The sequence below is a fragment of the Apis mellifera genome, linkage group LG11 (assembly GCF_003254395.2).
Source record: "Apis mellifera strain DH4 linkage group LG11, Amel_HAv3.1, whole genome shotgun sequence".
Lineage (NCBI taxonomy): Eukaryota > Metazoa > Arthropoda > Insecta > Hymenoptera > Apidae > Apis > Apis mellifera.
Genome location: NC_037648.1, coordinates 15,509,773 through 15,533,324, shown reverse-complemented (window position 1 = coordinate 15,533,324; position 23,552 = coordinate 15,509,773). Strand labels below are relative to the sequence as shown.

General features: G+C 28.4%; 6 protein-coding genes and 1 long non-coding RNA gene across 8 annotated transcripts; 4 read left to right on the top strand and 3 right to left on the bottom strand.

Moving 5' to 3' along the window:
- Nucleotides 1–719: 719 nt before the first annotated feature.
- Nucleotides 720–2,964, bottom strand: LOC100578413. Its single transcript, XM_003251509.4, has 5 exons — nucleotides 2,733–2,964; nucleotides 2,266–2,660; nucleotides 1,893–2,023; nucleotides 1,702–1,786; nucleotides 720–1,556 (listed from the first exon to the last, which is right to left on the bottom strand). The coding sequence occupies exons 3-5, from the start codon at nucleotides 2,021–2,023 to the stop codon at nucleotides 1,371–1,373; spliced, it is 402 nt and encodes a 133-aa protein (XP_003251557.1). The 5' UTR covers nucleotides 2,266–2,660; nucleotides 2,733–2,964; the 3' UTR covers nucleotides 720–1,370.
- Nucleotides 2,965–4,052: 1,088 nt separating this feature from the next.
- LOC552799 lies at nucleotides 4,053–10,137 on the bottom strand. Of its 2 annotated transcripts, XM_006570302.3 has the most exons (7): nucleotides 9,983–10,137; nucleotides 8,231–8,429; nucleotides 7,867–8,106; nucleotides 6,221–6,307; nucleotides 5,769–5,900; nucleotides 5,530–5,681; nucleotides 4,053–5,438 (listed from the first exon to the last, which is right to left on the bottom strand). In XM_006570302.3, exons 2-7 carry the CDS (start codon nucleotides 8,426–8,428, stop codon nucleotides 5,312–5,314), a joined length of 936 nt encoding a protein of 311 aa, XP_006570365.1. In that variant the 5' UTR covers nucleotide 8,429; nucleotides 9,983–10,137; the 3' UTR covers nucleotides 4,053–5,311. The 2 variants fall into 2 exon arrangements, with proteins under 2 accessions (XP_006570365.1, XP_006570366.1); XM_006570303.3 differs by lacking the exon at nucleotides 6,221–6,307.
- On the top strand, nucleotides 6,314–8,223 carry LOC107965272. Its single transcript, XR_001705044.2, has 3 exons — nucleotides 6,314–6,974; nucleotides 7,595–7,702; nucleotides 7,772–8,223. It is a non-coding gene; the product is annotated as an uncharacterized LOC107965272 (long non-coding RNA).
- Nucleotides 10,138–12,728: 2,591 nt separating the features above from the next.
- Nucleotides 12,729–13,892, top strand: LOC409978 (proteasome subunit beta type-2). The gene is made up of 3 exons (XM_393468.6): nucleotides 12,729–12,943; nucleotides 13,178–13,534; nucleotides 13,646–13,892. The coding sequence occupies exons 1-3, from the start codon at nucleotides 12,853–12,855 to the stop codon at nucleotides 13,819–13,821; spliced, it is 624 nt and encodes a 207-aa protein (XP_393468.2). The 5' UTR covers nucleotides 12,729–12,852; the 3' UTR covers nucleotides 13,822–13,892.
- Nucleotides 13,893–14,552: 660 nt separating this feature from the next.
- LOC409870 (minor histocompatibility antigen H13) lies at nucleotides 14,553–16,627 on the bottom strand. Its single transcript, XM_006570301.3, has 6 exons — nucleotides 16,373–16,627; nucleotides 15,920–16,030; nucleotides 15,762–15,844; nucleotides 15,506–15,680; nucleotides 14,927–15,420; nucleotides 14,553–14,839 (listed from the first exon to the last, which is right to left on the bottom strand). Exons 1-6 carry the CDS (start codon nucleotides 16,550–16,552, stop codon nucleotides 14,761–14,763), a joined length of 1,122 nt encoding a protein of 373 aa, XP_006570364.1. The 5' UTR covers nucleotides 16,553–16,627; the 3' UTR covers nucleotides 14,553–14,760.
- A 365-nt stretch (nucleotides 16,628–16,992) lies between these two features.
- On the top strand, nucleotides 16,993–20,365 carry LOC102653601 (zinc finger protein 85). Its single transcript, XM_006570300.3, has 3 exons — nucleotides 16,993–17,365; nucleotides 17,514–18,397; nucleotides 18,465–20,365. Exons 2-3 carry the CDS (start codon nucleotides 17,741–17,743, stop codon nucleotides 20,163–20,165), a joined length of 2,358 nt encoding a protein of 785 aa, XP_006570363.1. The 5' UTR covers nucleotides 16,993–17,365; nucleotides 17,514–17,740; the 3' UTR covers nucleotides 20,166–20,365.
- A 667-nt stretch (nucleotides 20,366–21,032) lies between these two features.
- Nucleotides 21,033–23,327, top strand: LOC413336 (ADP-dependent glucokinase). The gene is made up of 5 exons (XM_396781.6): nucleotides 21,033–21,421; nucleotides 21,548–21,835; nucleotides 21,930–22,066; nucleotides 22,135–22,583; nucleotides 22,663–23,327. The coding sequence occupies exons 1-5, from the start codon at nucleotides 21,090–21,092 to the stop codon at nucleotides 22,903–22,905; spliced, it is 1,449 nt and encodes a 482-aa protein (XP_396781.2). The 5' UTR covers nucleotides 21,033–21,089; the 3' UTR covers nucleotides 22,906–23,327.
- Nucleotides 23,328–23,552: the final 225 nt, after the last annotated feature.

The following is a 23,552-nucleotide window of genomic DNA, read 5'->3' as shown; positions in this document are numbered from 1 at the left end:
TATGCTCTCTCGCCGTCAAAAAGTTGTCCTGGCTCGTACTCGGGTATCAGAAATTGAAGGAATGAATCTGTGGCAAAGAATCGTCCACGAGTCGAGAAACAAATTTTTTTGATATTAATCGTGGAAATTTCAGGGAGTATTCGGCAAAGGGAACGCGAGTCTTCCAACATAACCTCTTCGAGTGCAAACAGTTTTCGTCGTGAGATCGATCGACTCCAGTGACGCGACATTTCGACGTTTTTCCCTTATAATATCGATAAAGAAATATCTGTGTTCGAAGGCTTCGAGGCCGATCTCAAACGATTTATTATTATTATTATTATTAATATCTTCGAACTTATTGAAAAGAAGGTACGTCAAAATATGTTTAGATCGTTCGGAGGGTTATCAAAAAAATTCGATCGTTCGATCGAGTTTTCGAATAATTGGAAATTCAATTGAAATCGATTCAATTGTCGTTGCAATGTATCATCGTGATCGAACGTATGCCGCGATGAAGTAAAACGATAAACACGATCGACATTTTATTGTTAACGCACGAAATTTAAAAATATACTCTCTCATCGCGATAACTATTATACATACTATCTCTTCTGGGCGCGAGAAAAGATTGAGGAGAAAAAAATAGGGATAAAAAGAAGAAAGAAAGAAATCCGTAGAAAAAGCAAGAAGCTTCGTCGTGGACGGCTCTAAGCCTGTTATTTTCTGTGTGTGTGTGAGAAACTGCAAATTATTTATTCCTATAGAGTCTATTCTTATAAATATATATATATATATCTTTCGACTGAGTTTCGCGTCGACTTACCGAAAATAATGTTCGTATCCACATTCGTTCGTAAAACGAATAAATTTAAAGGTAAAAAAAGAAAAAAAGAGATCAACATTTTTCGCTGTATATATGTATGTTTATTCTTAAAAAAATTATACGGTTATTATGTGTATATATGTATGTGCATGTATATACACGTATATACATACGTACATACATTTATACATGTATATATATATATATAAGTACATTACAAAGTATAAATAAGTATAAATAAATAAATAAATATATATATATGTATAGAAAAAAATGAAGAACAAAGATCAGCAAAAAAAAGAAAAAAAGAATGGAATGTATTAAAAGAATAACGTATGCTGCATATATGATATTTCGAAGCACATCTGTTTAAGGAATTGTTACAGAATGATTCAATAAATATTATCTTAATATCAATTTCACGCTGATAATTCATGGATGAATCGTTAAACATGTACGAGAGAAGTTTTCGATTTTCGATCTCGATCCAAAAAAAATATTCTTCATTTATTCATCTAAGTACTTTTAACTACTCTGTACCAAATCATTGTGTACTAATCTGATTTCATTTAATATATTGACTGTTAAGCCTTTGAATTTTTGATTTTACAGTTATTACACCATCCCTCTTCGTTTCGTCCCTCTTCTTCTCCTCCTCTTTCGAATCTATTACTATCGGTTGATCTATATCGCGTAAAAATATCGTGGATGTCGTTGTAGGAGTTGTATTATTATTTTCTTGCATCGATTGCTGAAATCATCAAAATTAATTCGAATAAATATCTATAGTAAATATTCGCTATTTATATAAAGTTCTATTTGTATACTATAACTATATAGAAAATGATTGTTTATCTTTTGAAAAAAAATAAAAAATAAAAAGAACATAAAATTACCTGCATGACGTTTAACAGGAATAGGAAAGCAAGTAAAGTCAAGGCACTAAGTGCAGCTCCTTTGTCATTTTTACTTTTATTACTTCTGAAAATTTACAAAAATTCCATCTAATTTTACTCTGACTTATTATTATATATAAGAAAAATGAATAATAATAAAAAAAAAATTATGAAACAATATTTTATTTCACCCTCGTGAACCATGATAATATCCTCCATATTCGCCGTGATGATATCCTCCAGAACCGCTATGGTATCTATCTACACCAGAATGATAAGGATCGTTCGAACTTCCGAGATTTATCAACGATTTGAATGTCATCTAAGAAGAATCGTATCACATTGATGCATTAAATATAAATGGAATACTCGAAACTTTTAAATTCGCGAATTTCACAAATTGTAATATTTCGTAAATTATTTCTACAACATATTATTCATCATTTAGGTTATGACAATTTCATAAAAATAGCAAAAAATCGAATTTCTAGCACGTTAAGTTTTGAAAGAATCGTTACACAAAAAATTATGCAATAGAAGGATAGAAAGTTTCGAATATCTTACCTTTAGAAAATTATCGAATGAAAAATTTTTGTTTTTTATCTTTCGCAATATGTACCCGAACACTTTCAACGACTCGTTAAAGTCAGACTGTTTCGTCGAGAATTATAACGCTCGGTTCCTTTAAACTTTCCGTTATGCCTCGTAAATTTCTTGACGCTCATTAACGACATCGTCCTCGTATACACTTTGTCCACGTTTACTTCGAATAAATGTACTCATTGTTCCCGGAGACAAGGAAAATTTTCACAATCAACGAGGTTCCGGACTCGTTATTCTTTCATTCTTTCGGCTATGTGTAATTGTACGAGACTAACGAAGCACACGAAGTTGAAAATATCGGTTCAAGAAGCAAGTAGGATTTTACCAAGTATTTCATCGCTTTGGAAAATTTCATACTACAAAAAAAAACAGCTAAGAGTGTAAAATTTATATGAAAATATTAAAATTCTAACAAAAATTTTGCATACCTTTATTTCTGATATATTTACATTGAAAAGTCTCACTTTGAATTCACTCATTACTATAAATGCAATTTGCAATTTTTATTCCGAATTTGAAATTTCTGATGCTCTTGAGAATAACGTCAAAACGATAAGAAAATTCTGATGTAAATGAGACATAGTACAGAAAAATGTATTAAATATTATAAATATAAATCAATCCATATCTCGTTTATGTTGCTACTACGTTTCTTTCCTTAAATCTCCTACAAACGAAAATATATTTTCTTTGCCGATAAGTTAGATAGCGATTGAAAAATTTTAATCAGCGCCATCTCGCGTTTGGATCACCGAAGCTTCGACTTGTTACTAGCATAGCAGGATGTGCAAGGAGGTATGTAATTAATCATGACGTCATAGACAAGGAGAGCAATATTGCGCGAGAAGGACAACTATTATTTTTACGTACAATTGAAAATTCATTAATTATTCATTTGTTATTAAAAATTTCCGTACTTTTAAGATCGCGTCTTAAAGATAGAACTTGAAACAAGTTTCTCGTATAAATTTTAATATGAAATTCTTTCTAATTAATTATTTATTAATAGTTTATTTTGTTGTTATCTTTAATCCGTGACCGAGTAAGAAACGATCGATTTATTTGCTCGAATGAGAAAAAAGTTATAAATGAAAATTATACGTGAAACTAAAGAAGGATATAACGTTTCAAATGCGTATATTTATATCTAGAAATTGATCCTGTAATAATAAGAAATCAGTGAATGCGTTGACCATCGGTAACGTCGATCCATATGGCACTTTAATAATTAATAAATAATTAATGGAAAAGAAATTATCGTTAAAATCCATATGAGAAAATTGTCTGAGATCTTAGCTTCGAGATGAAAGTCTAAAAGTGCAGAAATTTTTAGTGAAAAATGGATAATTAATCAATTTTCAACGTCAATTATATTAGAAAATATTAGGAGCTGCATAAGTAAAAATAGTGGCACGCTTTCTCCGTCCTTCTCCATTAGTGTTGCTCTCTTTTTTATGGTATACCTCCTTGCACATTCTGCTATGCTAGTAATAAATTGGAACTTCGGTGATCCAAACGCGAGATGGCGCTGATTAAAATTTTTTAATCGGCTATCTAATTTATCGGCAAAACGTGTATATTTTTATACGTCAACATGTATACATTTTAAAATATATTATAAAAGATAAAAGATTTTTTTCACTGTAAAGAAAAAAAAACAAGATCGAAATTTGAAATTGTTTCTTTGTTAAAATTGTATGGATGTTTTCGGTATAAGTGAATTTGGGAAATTAAAAAAAAATACCAGATGATTTATCAGTAAGATCGTTTATTAAGTTCAATTTAAATGTCATCGTACCGCATACGTCATACATACATCTAAGTCAACTTACATCTAAGTGATACGCTAAATAGATCTTGGCTATTGTGAAAAACTCCACCCGTGTATGTGTATTTATGTGTATACATATATAACGCCTATATACAATGAAAAATTTTTAGCGGGTGATGAAACAAACACAATATCCTGAGACGTTAACTCGTAAGAAATATAAAAGAAGAGAGAATTCGAATTTCCTTGAACCCCTTCTTGAACAATGTTAGAAAGGAGTTAAAGAAACGTGAAATGATTTATATCAGATTTCAAACTTTCAACTATTTTAAAACTCCTCTTCCTCCATAAAATGAAGAAAATGTCTCGCTGAATGCGAATAAGTGAAAGATTAAATATGAATTGATTGGCTCGAACATGACAACAGAAAAAGGCAAGAAAAGGCAAGTTGAAAGAATCGAAACTGATTTGGATTGAAATATAAATATATCGTAAACATCTTTAAATGGAAATTGATTTTAAAAAAACTTGCCTTTCCTTTACATGGTAGTTCTTCGAGTCTCGATTACGCGCTAATTCTATGTCTTTCAATAAATAGAAATAAATATCATGATTATCGTAGAGATCTGTTCAAACGATACATTGTTTGTCCAGATCTGGAATCTCATTCAGTCTACTTCTACATTAAAATGTATACGTTCCCCGCTAGCATGCACGGCCTCTTCTTTCAGCTCTGTCACGAACTCCTTTCGCGCAAATAAGGAATTCAGAAATTCTGGAAGACTTTCAAAAAGTTTCGTATAAATCACCGCTATTGCGAATCATTAATCAAGAAATTACCCTATACAGTTTCGTAGATTCTAATTAAATCGCGGTTTCATTTCAATTATATTTTTCAACTTGAGATTCAAAATTCTAAGAAAATAACACCAATTCGATCGATGAGACGATTCGTCGAACGAAAGGCTCGAGCAGAAGATGGCCATTGTGTGGTTTGGTCTCGATACGGTTCTCGAACATAAAGCTACTCTTTCATCGGTCTCTAGTACGATTTAAACCTCAAGATGCGATATCCGGTTTAATAATAAATTCCGTAAAATTCCAATATATTCTTCTTCGAAATTTCAAACGGAATCCCTCGTCGAATTTGATTTAAAGAAGATCGAAAGAATTGAAAGTATCAGGTATCAATCCAGATCCATCTAAATCGTACTTGAACGGACTCGAAACGGGTTTTCATACGGCGTTGCAATCCATGAACAGAGTTCTACAATCCTCGCCGGTGCGCCCGCGTCGCCCAGCCTCGTACAACGCCTCGAAACCAACTCCGCTTTGTCTTTGGAGAAGATAGCTCGTCGCGTATCTTGAAAAAAATAATTATTTCATTATTTCAACGAATGGTGAATCGAATAATTAAGAGAAAGTATCCTTTTATATAGAGGTTATGGGCTTACGATCCAAGTTGACAGAAGATAGATGACGTTCCCTGAGCATCCGCTACGCATTCCGCACTCGCTTCGCAGAGGGCTCTCTCGGCGCATCCACGTTGTCCTTCGTCCTCAGCACGGCCAACGTTGTTAAACGATTTCACTGACCTCATATAGCCCTGAAAACGAGAAATAGAATAAATAAATTTGTTTACAAGTTGAAACGAAAAAAAGGAAAGAGGAGAAATTTTCAAGATTGAGGTTACCTTTAGCATGGAAATGGAGGCGACGGCAGCTTCCGAAACTGTGTCCCGTCTTCCCATTGATCTGGCTGTCAAAGAACGATGAGAGAACGATGTCTTCAACGCGTCCAATAGATTGATCACTATGCTGATGAACTGTTTTCAAAAGAAATGATTTAAATAATGAGATAATATCGTGAAGTGATATCGAGGAAAGAAAATAAATAAGGTAAAGAAGCGTCTACACGTGAAAAAGCATATATGTATATATATATATATTTTCATTTTACTTATTTTTTTGACTCGTCAACGTTTCGTCAAATTCTTTATTCGTTTCAAATGTTTCAACGTGTCTCATAATTTACGCGTAAAATAATAAATCGTTTTTTCTTTTAAGTCGAAACGTCAATCAGAGAGAAAAAAAAAAGAGAGCAAAATTGTTCATGTACAATGTATGTGTACGATCACGTACTAACCTCGGAAGCGTTTTTAGCCATAACAGCAACCTGATCGGGGTCTCTGCCCTGTCCTAGAAACGCGCCCAGCACCGCAGTCAAAATGCCCTAAACAACCGACACCAGCCATGTGCTCTAAGTTGACGTCCTCTGATGATGATTATTTACAAGAAGAAGAGTCGAGTCTGTGTAAACTTTTTTACACCCAAGCGACAGGTCTTGTCGAGGAGAGTATCGCTTTTTTTCTTTTTTTTCTTTTTTCTAATCAATTATATCGAAATCACAACAACATACGATCGATCGATTTGATTCGAATTCGTGGTACATATACATACATATACATATATATATATATATGTATTGTTATTAAATTGAGATGGAATTACGCGGTTTAGAAAACGTGAAGATCGTTAACGTGATCAGTGTTCCCTTAATTGATTAAGGGGACAATGTAGCTCGTTAACAGGAGCAACGATTCGCGTCGTACGCTCGCTGTGATTTCTATCTAAAAAATAATTTTGTAATAACAAAAGAGAAAGAGAGAGAGAGAAACATATATATATATGTATATGTATGTATATATAAAGCGACGATATTATTTTACAGTACGTGCACGAAACGTCGTGTCTTTCCAACGAAAAAGAGAGAGAGAGAGACAAACTAGCGAAACTCATTCCTTCACGAAATTCTATTATTGTGTATTTAAAAAGGAGGAAGAGACAAACTCTCTGTGTTTTGCTCCGCGTCATGCTCAGCGATGTACAATCTACAGCATGTATGTATGCGTTACCAATTCTAATTAGCTATTCAAATGTACAGCAAATGTGTGTGTGTGTGTCCGCGTGTGCGTGGAAGAGTGTGTGTGTGTCCGCGTATGCGTGGTTTTGTGTGTGTGTGTGTGTGTGTGTGTGTGTGTGTGTGTGTGTGTGTGTGTGTGTGTGTGTGTGTGTGTGTGTGTGTGTGTGTGTGTGTGTGTGTGTGTGTGTGTGTGTGTGTGTGTGTGTGGTGTGTGTGTGTGTGTGTGTGTGGTGTGTGTGTGTGTGTGTGTGTGTGTGTGTGTGTGTGTGTGTGTGTGTGTGTGTGTGTGTGTGTGTGTGTGTGTGTGTGTGTGTGTGTGTGTGTGTGTGTGTGTGTGTGTGTGTGTGTGTGTGTGTGTGTGTGTGTGTGTGTGTGATATAAATATTCTATGTAAGGAACGATTCCATGGTAGAGAGAAAATTATAGATGGAAATTGTATAAATGACTAATAATATATGTATATATATATATAGATATAGGATTGTTACGTATAATACCATGGAATAATTCTACTGTTGTATTCTATTGTTTGACCTATAAATCGCAATACAGTCAGTTCGGCTCATGCTTGCTTTCATTTATGCGACCCGGATCAAGATGAAAGTCTCGGAAACTCTTGTCTTGTTCCTGTTGTGCGGGACCGTTTCGAGTAATCATCGATCAATTGCTTTCTAATTCGGGTTTCTTAATTTCGGAAATAATCAGGTACGGTTGATCATGATATTTATCAATAGAGGTATCGTTACCTAAAATATATATATATTTGATTCGCAGGTAAATCGGTGTGTTGAAGCGGAAATGACCGTAATTAACAAGGGAGAAACAAGGTGTTTCGTATACCGCAATAGTGTTTGGGATACCGCACATACCTGCATGGGACTGCTTTGGTTATCAACCTTGTCGATACCGTCCACGGATTGTTGGGGACCCCCTAAAAGAGCGGTGAGCACCCTCAACCCCACAGACAGCAAATTTGCCCAGGGGCTGGCAGGTGCACCATCGTCGATCTCGTTCTTGCTAGGACCTGTCACTCCTCCCGTTTGACCCAGGATCATCTGCATCAGCATGCTCAACATGTTCGACCACGAGAACCCGGTACTGCTACCTTCCTGATCAAACAGGAGGAAAGGATTCATCATCAAGAATTTGAGGATGAAGATTTTGAGGAGATGAAAGGAAGGGAAATGATTAAATAATATTGTTGAAATATCGTAGAAATTTATAGAAATTTACTTGAATCTGATTGGTACTAATGTCGTCTAGGTCATCGAGGGCGACCTTCTTCATTGCATTCGGCTTTTCTGCGAATTTCCTCTCGTCCCTGACCTGCTGTTGGAACTGTTGCGGATACTGAGTGTGCTGTGGCAGCGTGGCTGCTTGTCCAAGAACAAGCGCCATCAAGCATAGCGATATGCATTGATTATGATTCATTCTGGAAAAAAAAAGGAAAAGAGAGAAATTGAGAGAATTATTCAATCGAGGATCAAAATATTAATGAGTCGAGAAAGAAAGGGCTCTTCGTCATTTTGAATGATTCAAAAAAGAGAAAGTAAGAGAGAATTTGATGAAGATTCCAAATCCACTGTTTCGAAACACGTATCCCAAATACAACTTATTAGCGATTATTTGATCTTTTCTATTAATTGGTTCTCTTTCTTTTAAACAAGTATGATTTAATTTGATTACAATCGAGTATAAGTCAAGATTGAAATTTTTAAAAAAGAACCGAAATATATTTACAAAATAATGTTAATTTAATATTCCACGCAGTCTCGAATGTACGATATTTTTTTCTAAAAAAAAAAAAAAAGAAAGAGGGAGAGAAAGAGAAGATCAATCATCTTCGAGAAGATTGTATCAGTAACCTTGATCCGAGTGGAGAAGCGATAAAAAAAAACGAGTGATCATGCGTGTATAAGCAAAGAAAGAACATCGAGCGGTAAGAAAGTGTGTCAGAGCGGTTAAGGTCATCCTGGTAGCACCAAGTAGCCCACTTCTCGATCGAAGCTACCGGTTTGTTGAACTCGAGGGATACCGTTATCTGAAAACGCGGTCGCGACCTACTGTCGTGTTCAATCTCCTAGACTGTCACCGACCTCCTAAACGAAAGACAAACAAATAATATGAGAGGAAAAGGAAAAAGAAAAAAAAAAAAAGAAAGAAAAGAAATCATCGAGATTGTGAAAATTTAATCCAAGTTAAAGTTATTTTGTTATAATAAAATTTTCGACGGATGGAATTTTTGATAAATTGATTTGAAAAAATTGAAGAAAAGAGTTGAAAAAAAATTGAAAGAATAATTGATTTAAATTTATACAAGTTTGTTATTTATACAGAAAAGAATTTGAAAAAAATTGTCGTTTATCTTTAATATACTTTAGATTTATTAGTAAGAGAAACTATTTGTATAAGTATATACAAATAGAATTAAAAAATATTTTCAAAGTTTAAAAATAAATAGGAAAAATGTTGAAGAAAATACGTCTTTCGAAAACGGTACTTTTCCGGCGACATCGGAAAGATCACCAACTAATTCTAACTGTAGACAACACCTGTAAAAAAAGTACTTTTTATCCGTTAAAAGAATGTTTCTTCGCTCGATAACTTTTCAATCCTATTCCAAATTAATTTAAAAGGATTTCTAATTTTATTTCGTATAAAACACTCGAGTCCTTTACCTTATTTACTACTGTCAAAAAATAATATTTAAGATCATGTTTAAAATTTTTCTAATTCTATAAACAATTGACTCCTATTTTTGAAAATATATTTTTCTAGTGTTTAAACGACACAAGTACGAAAGTAAAACCATTTGTCTAAATTCGAATCGCAGAAAAAAAAGTGTTTATTCGAAATGAAAAATCAGTGATCGTTTTCTTATTATTATATAATTAAAGACGATAACAATCGCGAAAGAAATTTGAGAATTCGTACGAGGATCGATTAAATCGATTTATTTATTTAAACGTACTGTACTGTACTCACTTCGCTACTTCCTTAGTGGATTCCCTTGACACTGACTCTCAGTTCTGAAGATGAAATTCCGTGCGAAGTGTTCTATATAGCTTGCGCACTCACGTGGGGATGAGTTGCACGGCCAATGACCACATACCTTTGGCACTATTTTCAATGGAACGGACCAATCCTCTGCTACTTTATTCGTTGTCGATCACGAAGGTCTACTTTTCGAATATTCTTCGAGCAGATTTTACGGTTCCGACATTCCATGTACCTTTTATTTCAAACGAATTTTCTCGTATAAAATGATCTTTCAATTGAACGAATAATTATAAAATTTTTCATTTTTCTTTCTTTATTACGTTATAAAATTTATGTTGTTATTATAAATCTCTTAACCTAAAAATAAAATTCTCATTATAATAATTTATATATATAATAAATATATTGGACTTTAATTTAAATTAAAGTTTAAATATTAAAGAAATTGAAACATATTCCATTACTTCTTTTAACTATAAGAAATTTGTAAGAAATTTATAACTATTCGGAATCAAGCATATAATAGATTGTTTTTTAATATAATTTTTTCATAAAATTTGTTTGAAAAAAATAAATTTCTTAAATTTGTAAAAATCTTTAACTATTCATAATAATAATTTGAAGGATTTTTTCTTTTAGTTTATAGAAAGATTTATTTTTTATTTTTGTTTCTTATCTTATTGAAACTTCTTTTTCTCTGGAATTTCTTCCACTTTATCAAAAATTAATCATAATAAGGATTAATTATATTAGAGATGTCTAAAAAAAATGAAGAAGAAATAATTTTTATGAAATTAAATTAATTATTTCAAAGAATCTTTAAATTTATATCTAAATTTTGTTAAAAAAAAAAGAATAAAAATCGCTATGAATATTAAAATATTTCATATCGATAATCCTTTAATCGCTATCTTATAAATAAATTAAATCAAAACGATAATGCATCGATGATTTGACGTTGCTCTGAGCCATTCACTCGTCCACAGCCAGAGGCTTTCCTTTTCTTCTTGAAGGCCCATTTCACGTTGCGTGCACCCTGGACTAGGCGGTCACGATTCATCATAACTGTTTCAGTAGCGGGATGCTGGAGTCATATCTTCTTATTAGGAGTATCTTGCTAATCATCGTATATAGAAATGACCTGTACTTTACGAGAAATATAAATCAAATAGTCAATAAATGTATAATATATTTTTCTCTACTATCTCTATTATCTCTATCTGAATCTGAAATATCTTCAATTGTATTTAAAAATTTTTTAATTCGATCTTTCTGATTGAACATAATTGATATTATTAGTAAACGTGTTTTAAAGTATAAATTATTAATTTATTTCAAAATCATTAATAGCATTTCGTTAGATGTTTTGCTTTATGCATATCATAGATATTAATATAACGGGATTGACGAACGACCTTCAATAAAGTAAACTAATTTTGCTGAATCTATTGTAACTAGCAATAGTTTACTTTCTTCTTTTTTCTATAATTCATAAAAATATAAAATCAGAGATATCATTCATTTTAATTTTTAATTCATTACATATATATATAATTTCTATAATAATCTAGACAATTGTTATCAAAGATAGCATATTATAAATAAATATATCTTTAGCGTTTTACAATTACATTGTTTTATTTTTTAATTATCTTTTCTTTTTTTTTTATCTATTATCTATTCAATTATTATTATTAAATAATTCATCGATAAAATGAATTCTATGAAGATACATTTGAAAATGCATACATTATGATAATCAAAATAAAAGTAAATTTTTTTAATAAATTGAAATCTCTAAAAAAAATCCCATGTGTTTAGTAACGCGAATTATTTAAAGATTCGTTAGCGACTTTTAGATTCAAAAGAACGGGAATTCATAACACATATATGCTTTGATTTGGTATAGACATTTTATATATTTGTAAAATCAATTTTGTCTCTCTCTTTATTTCTTTGAAATGCCATATCCTATGCTTTAGCGATATCATGTTCGTTCCTGCCGAATGAATCTTAAAAAATTATCAGTGTTCCGGCATCTATAATAAAACTGAAAAGAATAAGAAATCCAGTCCGCTATTAGACCTTTACTACTGACACAGAAATGCAATGGTATAATAACGAGAACCAATCATTTCTGTTCATTTTCTTACCTATTTTCTTTATAACTGTTTACTTCGTCACAACTATAATTATTTTATAATAAATTTAATTAAACTTTATTAAATATTATATATTTTTTAATATCTTTTTATATTATTTTGACGAGTAAATTATTCAATAAATTATACAATATTCAGTAATAAGTTCAATTTATTTAAATTCTATATAATTTTTATATTCATTTACTATTTCTCAAAATCAACTTTTTCCGCGAATAATTTTTACATTTTGAATAGTGAAAAATAATTAAAAAAAGAATCAACAATTACTTATAAATAATTACTACAGTTATTTATAACTGACGTACAAAGTATCGAAATAGCGGGATAATTGATTATTGAATGCATTTTATAATTTATATGCTGTTTCCTATCTTGTATAATATAAACGTATTAATAAATCATTGATTTGAATTTATTAATTTTGATCAGAAATAATTTACTAATTTCTGATCAAAATTAATTACTATTTGAAATAAAAAAATTTTTTATTTAATTTTTTATGAAATATATTTCTTTACATTTGTTAACCAATTAACTTCAAACAAATTGTGAGAATGCATGCTATTGGATATGTAAAACATTGATGATCGATATTACGATCCTAACCTTATAGTTCGTGACAGGCAATTTTCGGTGTTATTTGATCGTGTTGTAAGGCTAAGTGATATTAAAAAAAAGTTATTTATTAAAATGGAATGTTTAATTGGTATTCAATTTAAAGATTTTGTGTTAGTTGCGGCTGATATGACTACAGCTCAATCCATTATGGTTATGAAAAACGGTAAAGAATTATATATGCTTGATTATAACCTGAATGTAATTTGTTTACTTCATTATTATTTCATTTTGTTCTCTAATTATTATTTCAATGTTAAATTTATCTATATATATAATATAGAATAATTATTGAATATTTTATTTATTTATTTTTTATTTACAATACATATACAAATAGAATAACAATTTTTTATGCAATAAGTGCAAGTCATTTAAGTTACTGATTATATTATTTCAGATGAAGAAAAGATTCATAAAATGTCTGATAAGCTTATTATGGCAGTATCAGGAGAATCTGGAGATACTACACAATTTTCAGAATATATAGGGAAGAATATACAACTTTATAAAATGAGAAATGGTTATGAATTATCTCCAAAAGCAGCTGCATTATTTACTAGAAGAAATTTGGCAGATTATCTTAGAAGTAGAACACCATATTTTGTCAATTTATTAATGGCTGGTTATGATGATAATACTGGACCGGAATTATACTTCATTGATTATTTAGCATCGTGTGTTAAGGTGCCTTATGCGTCACATGGTTATGGAGGCTTTTTCTCTCTTTCTATTTTGGATAGATATCATAAATATGGTAATAAAATAAATATAGAAATCAAATTTATATTAATATTTATTTGAACATAGTAACATTATTGTAAATTCTTTATCAAAAATCTATTACTCATGCTACTTTGTATTATAGATTCAACAGAAGAAGAAGCATATACACTAATGAAACGATGTGTTAGAGAAATACATAAGAGATTGATAGTTAATCTTCCAAACTTTAAGGTACAAAAAGTATCTAAGGAAGGTATAAAAGAATTGGAACCTATCACAGCAAAAAATTTGGCAATAGAAGATGCAGATAAAGCATAAAGTATCTATTTTTATTTACATTATTTGTAATATTATCAATACAAAAAATAAAGATGTTAAAATATCTTATACTTATTCTTTGAATAGAAATCTATAAATAATTTAAAAAAAAATGGATATATAAATGAAAAGAATATAATTTTATTATATTTTCAAAAAATGTTTACAAATTTTTCTAACTATACATATTCTACAAAATTTATTTTTCATAAATTTCATAAATTAAAACAATTATAGATTATAAAAAAATTGTATGTATTTGATAAAATTACAAGTTCATAAAATAATGATAAATTCAAAGAATTATTTGTAATTGTAATTTTAAACATTTTTTAGTTTTAAAAAAATAGACAAAAATTTTTTATCAGAGATTTTAAATTAATTCGACTACAAGTCTAATTTCTATGATAACATAAAGATTTTATTTTATATAAGAATAAAAACTTTCAATCTAATTTTTTTTTTTTTACGATTAGAAAAATGAAAAATTTTTCAATGAAAATTAATTGATATTTATGATATGCATATTAATGTAAATTCTTATTTACTCAAAATTTTTCTTATAAAAAACAATTTAATTAAAAAAGAGAATATTTATTTCCGTCCTTAGATAACTGCTCCATAAATTATTATTAATCTTTTCATATGTATTGACATTCATGAAAAGCAATACAAATATGAAATAAGTTATAAATCATTGATTCAATTGAATTTAAATATATGGATACTAATTATATTAATGATAACCAAATGATTATTCCACAGTGTGCATGTAAGACAATTACATATTGACACTTTTAAATTTCATGATTGTACAGCTTGAGCATAAGACAAACTATCTTTTTTTTTTTTTTTTTTTTTTTCTATATAAGATAAATTTAGAACAATAACAGCATAATAAAAATGCTGAAAATTTTATTACACTGATCACCTTAAACATTATGTATCCTTTTTCATTTCTACTTGTGTTTGAGCCGATTTTTCCGTTTGTATTGTATTAATTGGGTGATCTTCATAACTGAAAAAGATGTATGATTTACAATCTAATGTTTCAAAATAATTTATAAATATGAAAAATATAAATGAAATATTTATTAATACGTACGAAAATAATGCTTTCAAGTCGCCTTTGACTAATGCTAGAAGCAGAGGAGTACCTAAACAAGCAGGTACTAAATATAACAGAGCCGGTTGTGCGTGATTAAATAAATGCATAATGAGCATTGTAGCTAATAGTCCCATGAAATATGCAAAAAATGTCGAATAAAAATAGACATTTGTTTTTCTACTCAAACTATTATCAAATCGCAATAAAAGAGCAATGAAAATTCCTGGCAAAACGATGTCACCTAAACCCAACATGGCAAAATTGCTGGCTGTAAGTCCTTTCTCCAATATATCTTGAGGAAACACTAATTTAATTGGTACTTCAAACGATCTTGCGACTGTTACCATTACATCTGTACCAAATACCCAAAATGCATCATAGAACAAGAGTCCACAAAGCAAAATACATCCTGTTACAAAATTGTTCACATGTAACAATTCTACACCATTAATCGCAAATGCAATTCCAAATAAATTATTGGCAATCCAATGCTGTAAAATTAAAATAAAATTAAAAATTGTTTCAATTAAAAATATACTTCTATTTAAAAAAATTAATATTTGTTAATATTATTACCTTTTTTAGAAAATACCAAGTTCCAATAAGGGAACAACATATTAGACAAACAATATCATGAAGATTAAATTTATAATTGATAATATGTTCTGCCTTGTCACCTTCACCCCTAGTGAATAATATGTGATAATGAGTTTTTGGAATTGCAGCAGGTACTAGTGATGAAATTAAAGGGCTGTAATTATAATTATAATAATGTAATTTCAAGACCATTTGAAAAATATAATAACTATTAGATTTTATAATGAAATTATACCTGGTAAGATGACACAAAGATAAGATTCCTAAGAAAAAAAAATATGCAGCTAAGATTTGATTAACTAATTCCTTGTCAAATATCTGAAAATAATAAAAATGCTTTTAAATTGGATTAAATAAATTTATGTAAATATTAATTTATTCATTTCTTCTTACCTTATATAATACATACAGTCCAACTAATGTAATACTGGAAATAAAAGGAAATATTGCTGCTTCTTTGCGAGACATTGTATCTGGCTGTTCTCCACTTTTTTTACATTGTTGCTATTAAACATAAAAAATATTATTTAATATTTTAAATATATAAATGAATATTATATAAAATAGAATCTTTTTTAATAAAATTTTAAAAATTTATAAATAAATTTTCAAATTTAATTAATAAGTAGACATTTTATAATGTATACATTCACAAGAAATACATTGTCAGTTTTTAAACTTATTAAATATCGTATTATTTGAGAATGAAAAATATTATCTGTAGTAAAGATTATTATTATAATATTACTAATTTGAAAATTAATTTAATAATTTTTTTAAAAATTAGATAAGACCAAAATTTCTTCGACATACGCGTGTAAAACATATGTCAAACGCGTGGCTAACCTGCTGCTCCTTATGGTGTTTAACAGCTTGGTAACTACCAAAGAAGATAGGTAAAATAGCCATAATTATCAAGCTTCCATAAGCAAGAGCCATTCCCTCAGATGTCGAAGATATTCTTCCCGTAATCGCTTCATTATTTTCACTCGCTTCTGCAGCAATTTCATTTACCTCGCTTGCCATCTTGCACTTATTAATTGGACTGTGTGTAGTCAGTTAGTCAGTTGCGTGTAGTCACACAAGTGACACGACTTCAAAAAGAAATCTTTGAAAAAATAATATGAAGATAGATAAACGTACGTTATATTATATAACTATTAAAGTATTAAATAAATAAAAATTTTATTTATACATAACAAATTTTTGTTATCAATTAATTATTTTATTAATAATAATTTAGCAAAATATTTTTTTTTTATAATATATTTATTTTGAATTCAAGTAATTATCATTTTATCAATAATTTTTTTCTTTTAATGTTTTAACATAAATATGATGCAATTTATCTTTGATATGATTAAAAATACAATACTTTGATTTATTATTTACGTTTTATGTAACATAAAACATTTTATTAAAAATCAACCTTTACATATCTCGACACGTGGACGAATAAACATTATTTGTCTTATACTATAGTACTGTCAAGTTTTATTTTAATAAAGCATTGAGAACTCACGGTGAAAATGACAAATAAGAATTTACAATTGAGTAGTGAAAATTGAAGGAAATCAAAAAATAGAAAAAATATTTATTATCATTATAAAAATAATTTAATATTTTTTAATATCTTAAATACTAAATGTGAAGAAATTTAATTTTGAAATTATATCTTATAAAGAATGTATAGGTTAAAAATGTACATTGTTTTGTAGTTTAAAAAAAAAATGAAAGTTTTATTTGAATAGTTTTTTTATTCATGTGTACAAATAAATATTAAAAATATTTTTCTTATATATAAGTGCTAATGAATTATTATTATCGAACTATTACATGGTATGTTTTAAAAAAATAAAGATCAAATCCATTTATTTGTTTTTTTATTTTTAATTTTTTTTATATAATATACATACATGTGTATACGTTTATGTATGTGTGTATATGTGCGCGCGCGTTTTCTTTACATCTTTTATTTTTTTCACAGATACCAGTGAATTAAGAAAGTGAATAATGGACACATTGAAAACAAAAAAGGTACTACAGAAAACATTTAATTTATTATTGGAAACAATCAGTATTAGATCTTCAAAATATAAAATAAAAGTTTGCCAAAAGATACATACCTTTTTACCTCTGAAGAAAGCACATATTTATAAATTGTGATAAACTGTTAAAAACTTATGTAGAATTAATAATTTTAAAATTCAAAATATGAGTTCACATTGTATTACTATGGAAAAAAAGTTATATCATAGAGGACAAATTGATGTAATAGATATGCCAATACAATTAACTTGTAATTACAAGTATTTCCTTGTTTATGAGGATCAAATATCTAGATTTGTTGTGTTAAAAGGTTTACATGGAAACACTGCGAATGAAGTAGCTATAAAATTATTAGATATATTGACTATTATTGGAGCACCACAGGTTTTACAAAGCAACAATGGACGCAAATTTGCAGAAGAAGTTGTACAAGAGTTACGTCTTTTATGGAAAGATTTTATGATACTTCATGGAGAAATTATTGAAACTAATGAACGTAATAGAGATTTTAAAAGTTTGCTTGAATGTTGGATAAAGGAAAATCCGACAAAAACATGGTATGAAGCCTTGGTACATATACAGATTTTTCAAAATTCAACATTTCGATGTGAAAATGGAAAAATTCCTTATGATATATTATTTGGAAAAAATGTTCATGATGAGTTTCAAAAACAATCTAATATAATAAATTTAAAAAATAATATATGGACAGAAGAAGAATGGGTTGATCTTTTATCAGACAAACAAAATGATGTTAAGAAAGAAAAAAAGCAACAACTTATAGAAGATTCTGCCTTTACAAACATCAAAAATATAAAAACTGTAAGTATAATAATAATCTAATTTTTTATATCTAAGAGTTATAGTAATTATTACTGTAATTCATCAGGCAGAAGAGTGTGAAAGTGAAGATTCTTGCAATGAAGCCAGGGATGAGCTTCAAATGAACACTCCTGATTTTAATTTTGTAAATGTTAAAAGTGAACCTTTAAACATGCATACAGAAGATTCAATATTTGAGGATGAATTAGGAATAGATAACAGAACCAATATAGAAAATCAAATCAATTTAAAATGTAAAATTTGCCAGAAACAATACATGAAACCTGGACATTTAAAGAATCATATGAGAACACACATAAAAGGAAAAAAGTTCGAATGTAAATTATGTAACAAAACATTTCATGTTCTAAGTTTATATGAGAAACATATGAGACAATCTCATAAACAAAATAAATTGTCTAGTTTCAGTAGAAACAGAAAAAATAGAAATTCACAAGATGAAATAACATTGACCACAAAATTATCTAAATTAAAAAGTTTTTCAGATTTAAATATCGATGGAACACAATCCAATGAAGCAAATGACTGTCCAAAAGCAATAAAAAGTTTAAATCTTCTTAAAGAAAGGAAAAGAATCACTGTAGACAATCGTTCTATGAAAATAAATGGAGAGCCAAGTCTGAAATGTTCATATTGTAATCAAAAATTTAATTTTCCTAGTGTATTAAAAAGGCATATGCGATCTCACACGAATGAAAGACCTTACATTTGTGAAATTTGTAATAAAAGTTTTAAACAATTAGGTCATCTTAGTCAACATTCATTAACGCACAAAGATTATCGTTCTTTTCATTGTGCGGTTTGCGGAGTGAAATTTGAATCATTGAGTTCATTAAAAATCCATACTCAATCGCATAAAGAGAATTACATTATGAAAACTAAAGAGGCTTTCCGTTTATTTGAATGTGATAATTGTAAAAAGGTATTTACCACTAAAAGTGTTTTGGAACGACACATACTTACTCATTCTCATGAACGTCAATTTCCATGTGTAATCTGTGGAAAAAGATTTAAACAAGCAGGACATGTGAAGTCTCATATGTTAGTGCACACAGGTGAACGTAAATTTGAATGTTCAATTTGTAAGAAGAGATTTAGTCTTTCGAATTCTTTAAAGAAACATATGTATGTACACAATGGAGAAAAACCGTACCAATGCGATGTATGTGGTGCACGATTCCTTGAAAAAAGAAATCTAAATGGGCATTTAATGACTCATACAAACGAACGTCCATTTCGCTGTAAAATTTGCGGAAAACGATACACTTTGGCAGATACTTTACGTCGGCATATAAGTGCTGCACATGAAGATGGACGTACATATCAATGTGAGATTTGTGCAAAAATGTTCAAACAACTTGCTCATTTATCCGTTCACAAAAAAGTACACAACGATGAACGACCATTCCAATGTCATTTATGCGAAAAAAATTTTAAACATAAAAACGTGCTTAAATCTCATTTGGCCATTCATGCGAATGTGAGGCCATTCGAATGCGATATATGCAAAGCTACATTTGTAAGAAAAACAAATTTACAAACACATATTGCATCAGCTCATATGAATGAAAGACCATATGTTTGTACTATTTGTGGAAAACGATTCAAGCAGATTAGTCATTTAAATGGTCATGTAGTAGTGCATAGCAATTTAATGCCTTATCAATGCGATTTCTGTGATCGACGATGTAATAGACTTGATAATTTAAAAAAACATATGCGTCTTCATACAAAAAATAAAGAATAAACAGTATAAAATAATTTTCTGATAAAAGATGTGACATTTCAAATTGTTCAAAATAAAATTATCCAAATTTAAATCTATATATATTATTAGTAAAGAAAAGAGTCGATTTTAGGAGCTTCCATTTTCTATTTGTAATAACTACTTTTCATTAACTTCAAATTTATTATTTACTTACAATTTATTTGTAATTCTATGTGATTAGTATATGCTATATATTAGTATATGCTTATAGATTTGGAATATTTTTATATCTTATAAGAAATCTCAAATATTTAAAATCTTTATTCTTTTGAAAGAACTTGAAATAAAAAATTATTTACATCTTAAATAACTTTTAGGATGAAATCACAAAAGTATTAAAATTTTATTGAAATTTCAAAAGAATATAATCATATATTTTAATGTATTTCTTTTTTGTATTTTATTAATTAATATCATATATTTTTTACTTTTTTATTATATTGCAATTTAAAAATTGTAATCAAAATTATATAATTGTATTATATAAATATAAAAAAGATAAATTTCTAAATCGAGAATAAATTTTTAAGATTTATATATGTATGTATTCTAAGATGTTTTATGTTCAGTGGAATTTATAGATTAAATTGCGCTAATTGATCATATGTTGTTTTTTAAATAAATACTATTAAAAAAAAAATGTTTTTATTTTTCTCTAAACTTACATTTTTTTGATATTTTGTTCCAAATTTATAAATATCTTATTTCAATAAATTAAGTGCATAATAAATATATTTTCAATTCTTTGTTTAAAACATAAAAAAGTAATATTAAAATAATATAGCATGATAAATAAAGTTAAATATTTGTAGTCGACTAATAAAAAAAATACTAACGCATTGATTAGATTGTAAGAACTCGGTGATAACAGCGCTTAGTTCATTGTTCTCATAACAGTTCGAAATGGGGTATAACAAGGGATTAAAATTAGGTACAGCGTTTACCATATTAATAGTTTTAGTTGCAATTTATTATAGAAATTCGGAAAATGTTCTCCAAAAACGTTTGCAAGCTTTGATTCATGGTTTAGAAAAACTTGAAAATAAACATGTGATGACTTCACGACCAAAAGTAGCAATAGGTTATGGTGTATGTACTGATGTATATATCAATGCTAAAGATTTATTGAATTATTCTGAAAAAATTGGACAACCGCAACATTTCGATGAAATCAATACAGAATTGGAACTTTTAAAAAGTTTTGCCTATTATTTTCGACATGGAGCTGCTGCAGAGTAAAATTTTTTTTTACATAAATTTTATATATTTTAATATTTTATATATTTTAAAATTTTATTTAAATAATTTAAAATAATTTAATTTATTAAAATTTTGTTTTCATAAAATATATATTTTTTTAGAAGATACATGGCAAATAGAACATTGTTTGATGAACTTGTTACCAAAGCTCGTTCATTTCCTTCTTCTTATACTACTATTGGTGGTAATGCAGCAATTATGGCATTAAGATTTGCAAGAGAAGGATGTGATGTGACACTTGCTGCAAAATTAACGAGATCCTTGCATCAAATGATACCACAAGTTATTAATATTGTAGGAGGTGAAGTGAAAAGAGATGACATTCACTTAGTAATAGAATATAAACATGGAGATATTTGGGGTCCATATTCTAGTGCCAGAGCTAATAGGTATAATACTTAAGAAGCTTTGGAGAGAATTATATGAAAACGTATATGACCATAATAGATCTCTCTAAATAAGTATACCTAAACTATTTCATAGGTACATAATTCACAATGATGCCAATAATCCTAGGATTAGTTCTCTTGATGCATTTGATAATCTTTTGTTAATGTATGAGCCTAATTTACTTGTTATTAGTGGTTTACAAATGATGGATAATTATCCATTTCCCGAAGGTAATTAAAATTTTATTTTTGATTATAAGTTTTGTAATAAATTTAATAAAATATTTGTCAAAATACAGGTGATAGACAAAAACTTTTACATAAGATAAAAAAGCAAATGATGAATCGATCTGTATCAACTAAAATTCATTTTGAAATGGCTTCATTCGCAGAAGATAAATTCCTTTTTGAATTATGTGATTCGATAATACCATATGCTGATAGTTTAGGGATGAATGAACAAGAAATAGCTAATTTGCATAATGCAATGTATTATGGAAATATTTCATTAGTAGCAAATTCAACACCACGTATAGCAACAGTTTTAGATCAAATGCGAACATTATTTAAATTGATACGTATGAGAAGCAAAACTATTGAAAATTCTCGAGAATTAACTAGAATTCATGTACATACATTAGCCTATCAAGCTATATTTACTGTTAAAAGTTCCATATGGAAAAACACTATGGCTGCAGCAGCTAAAGCTTCACTGACAGCTCATAGACATGTATGTGCAACAAGTTATGTAAGTAATTAATTGTTTATATAAATAATTCATTAATTATGAAATTAAAATCAATATATGTATATTTATGAAATTTCAGGTAGACATTAAAAAAGCTGCATTGATTTTAGATGATAGTTTTTCGACATCAATTGTTGATGGTACTCGAATAGCTTTAGATATTGATAAACCAGTATCTTGTTGGGATGAAATATTAAAAATAGGAAACAAAGATATCCCTATTCAAGTATGTGTTGCACCAGTATTAGTTTGTACTGAAGCGGCACAAACTGCTGGCGGTGGAGATAATATTTCAAGTGCGGGTCTTGTATTACAAATCTAAAGTATTTTATATTTTCAAAATAGTTGAATGACACTGAATTTTCGTATTAATTTAAGGCAATCACGAAATCTAAAATATTAGATTTCTTTACATCATCAGCTTTGAAATTCTAGATTATAGAATTCATTCCATAAAACATCATTCCATTATGATCCAAAACATATTATTTTTTGACATGTTTAGAAATTAAAAAACGACATTATTTTGTTATTTTATTCTGTTATGGAATATGTTAAAAATCAACAAAGCTTAGAATTAGTATCAGAATAATGATATTAATGATTTTATCTATTTATATGTCTTAATTTAAATATGCATAAAAATATATATTTTATTTTTTCATGCATAATAAAAGACACATTGGAATCATGCATAATATTGAATGATATCAAAAAGAAAGTAATAAAAAAATTTTATATATATATCGCGTAAAGTTTTTAGTATAATTTATATATATATATATAAATATCTTTGAAGTAACTTTTAACTAAATATTATTTCGTGTATAAATTGTTTTAATAATCATTTTTAAAATTGAAACTAATAAATTAGTATTATTATTTGTCATATATATATATATTTTATTTGTTTCGTTTCTGTATATATATATATATATATTTTCTATGTTTATATGTTTTACATAATAT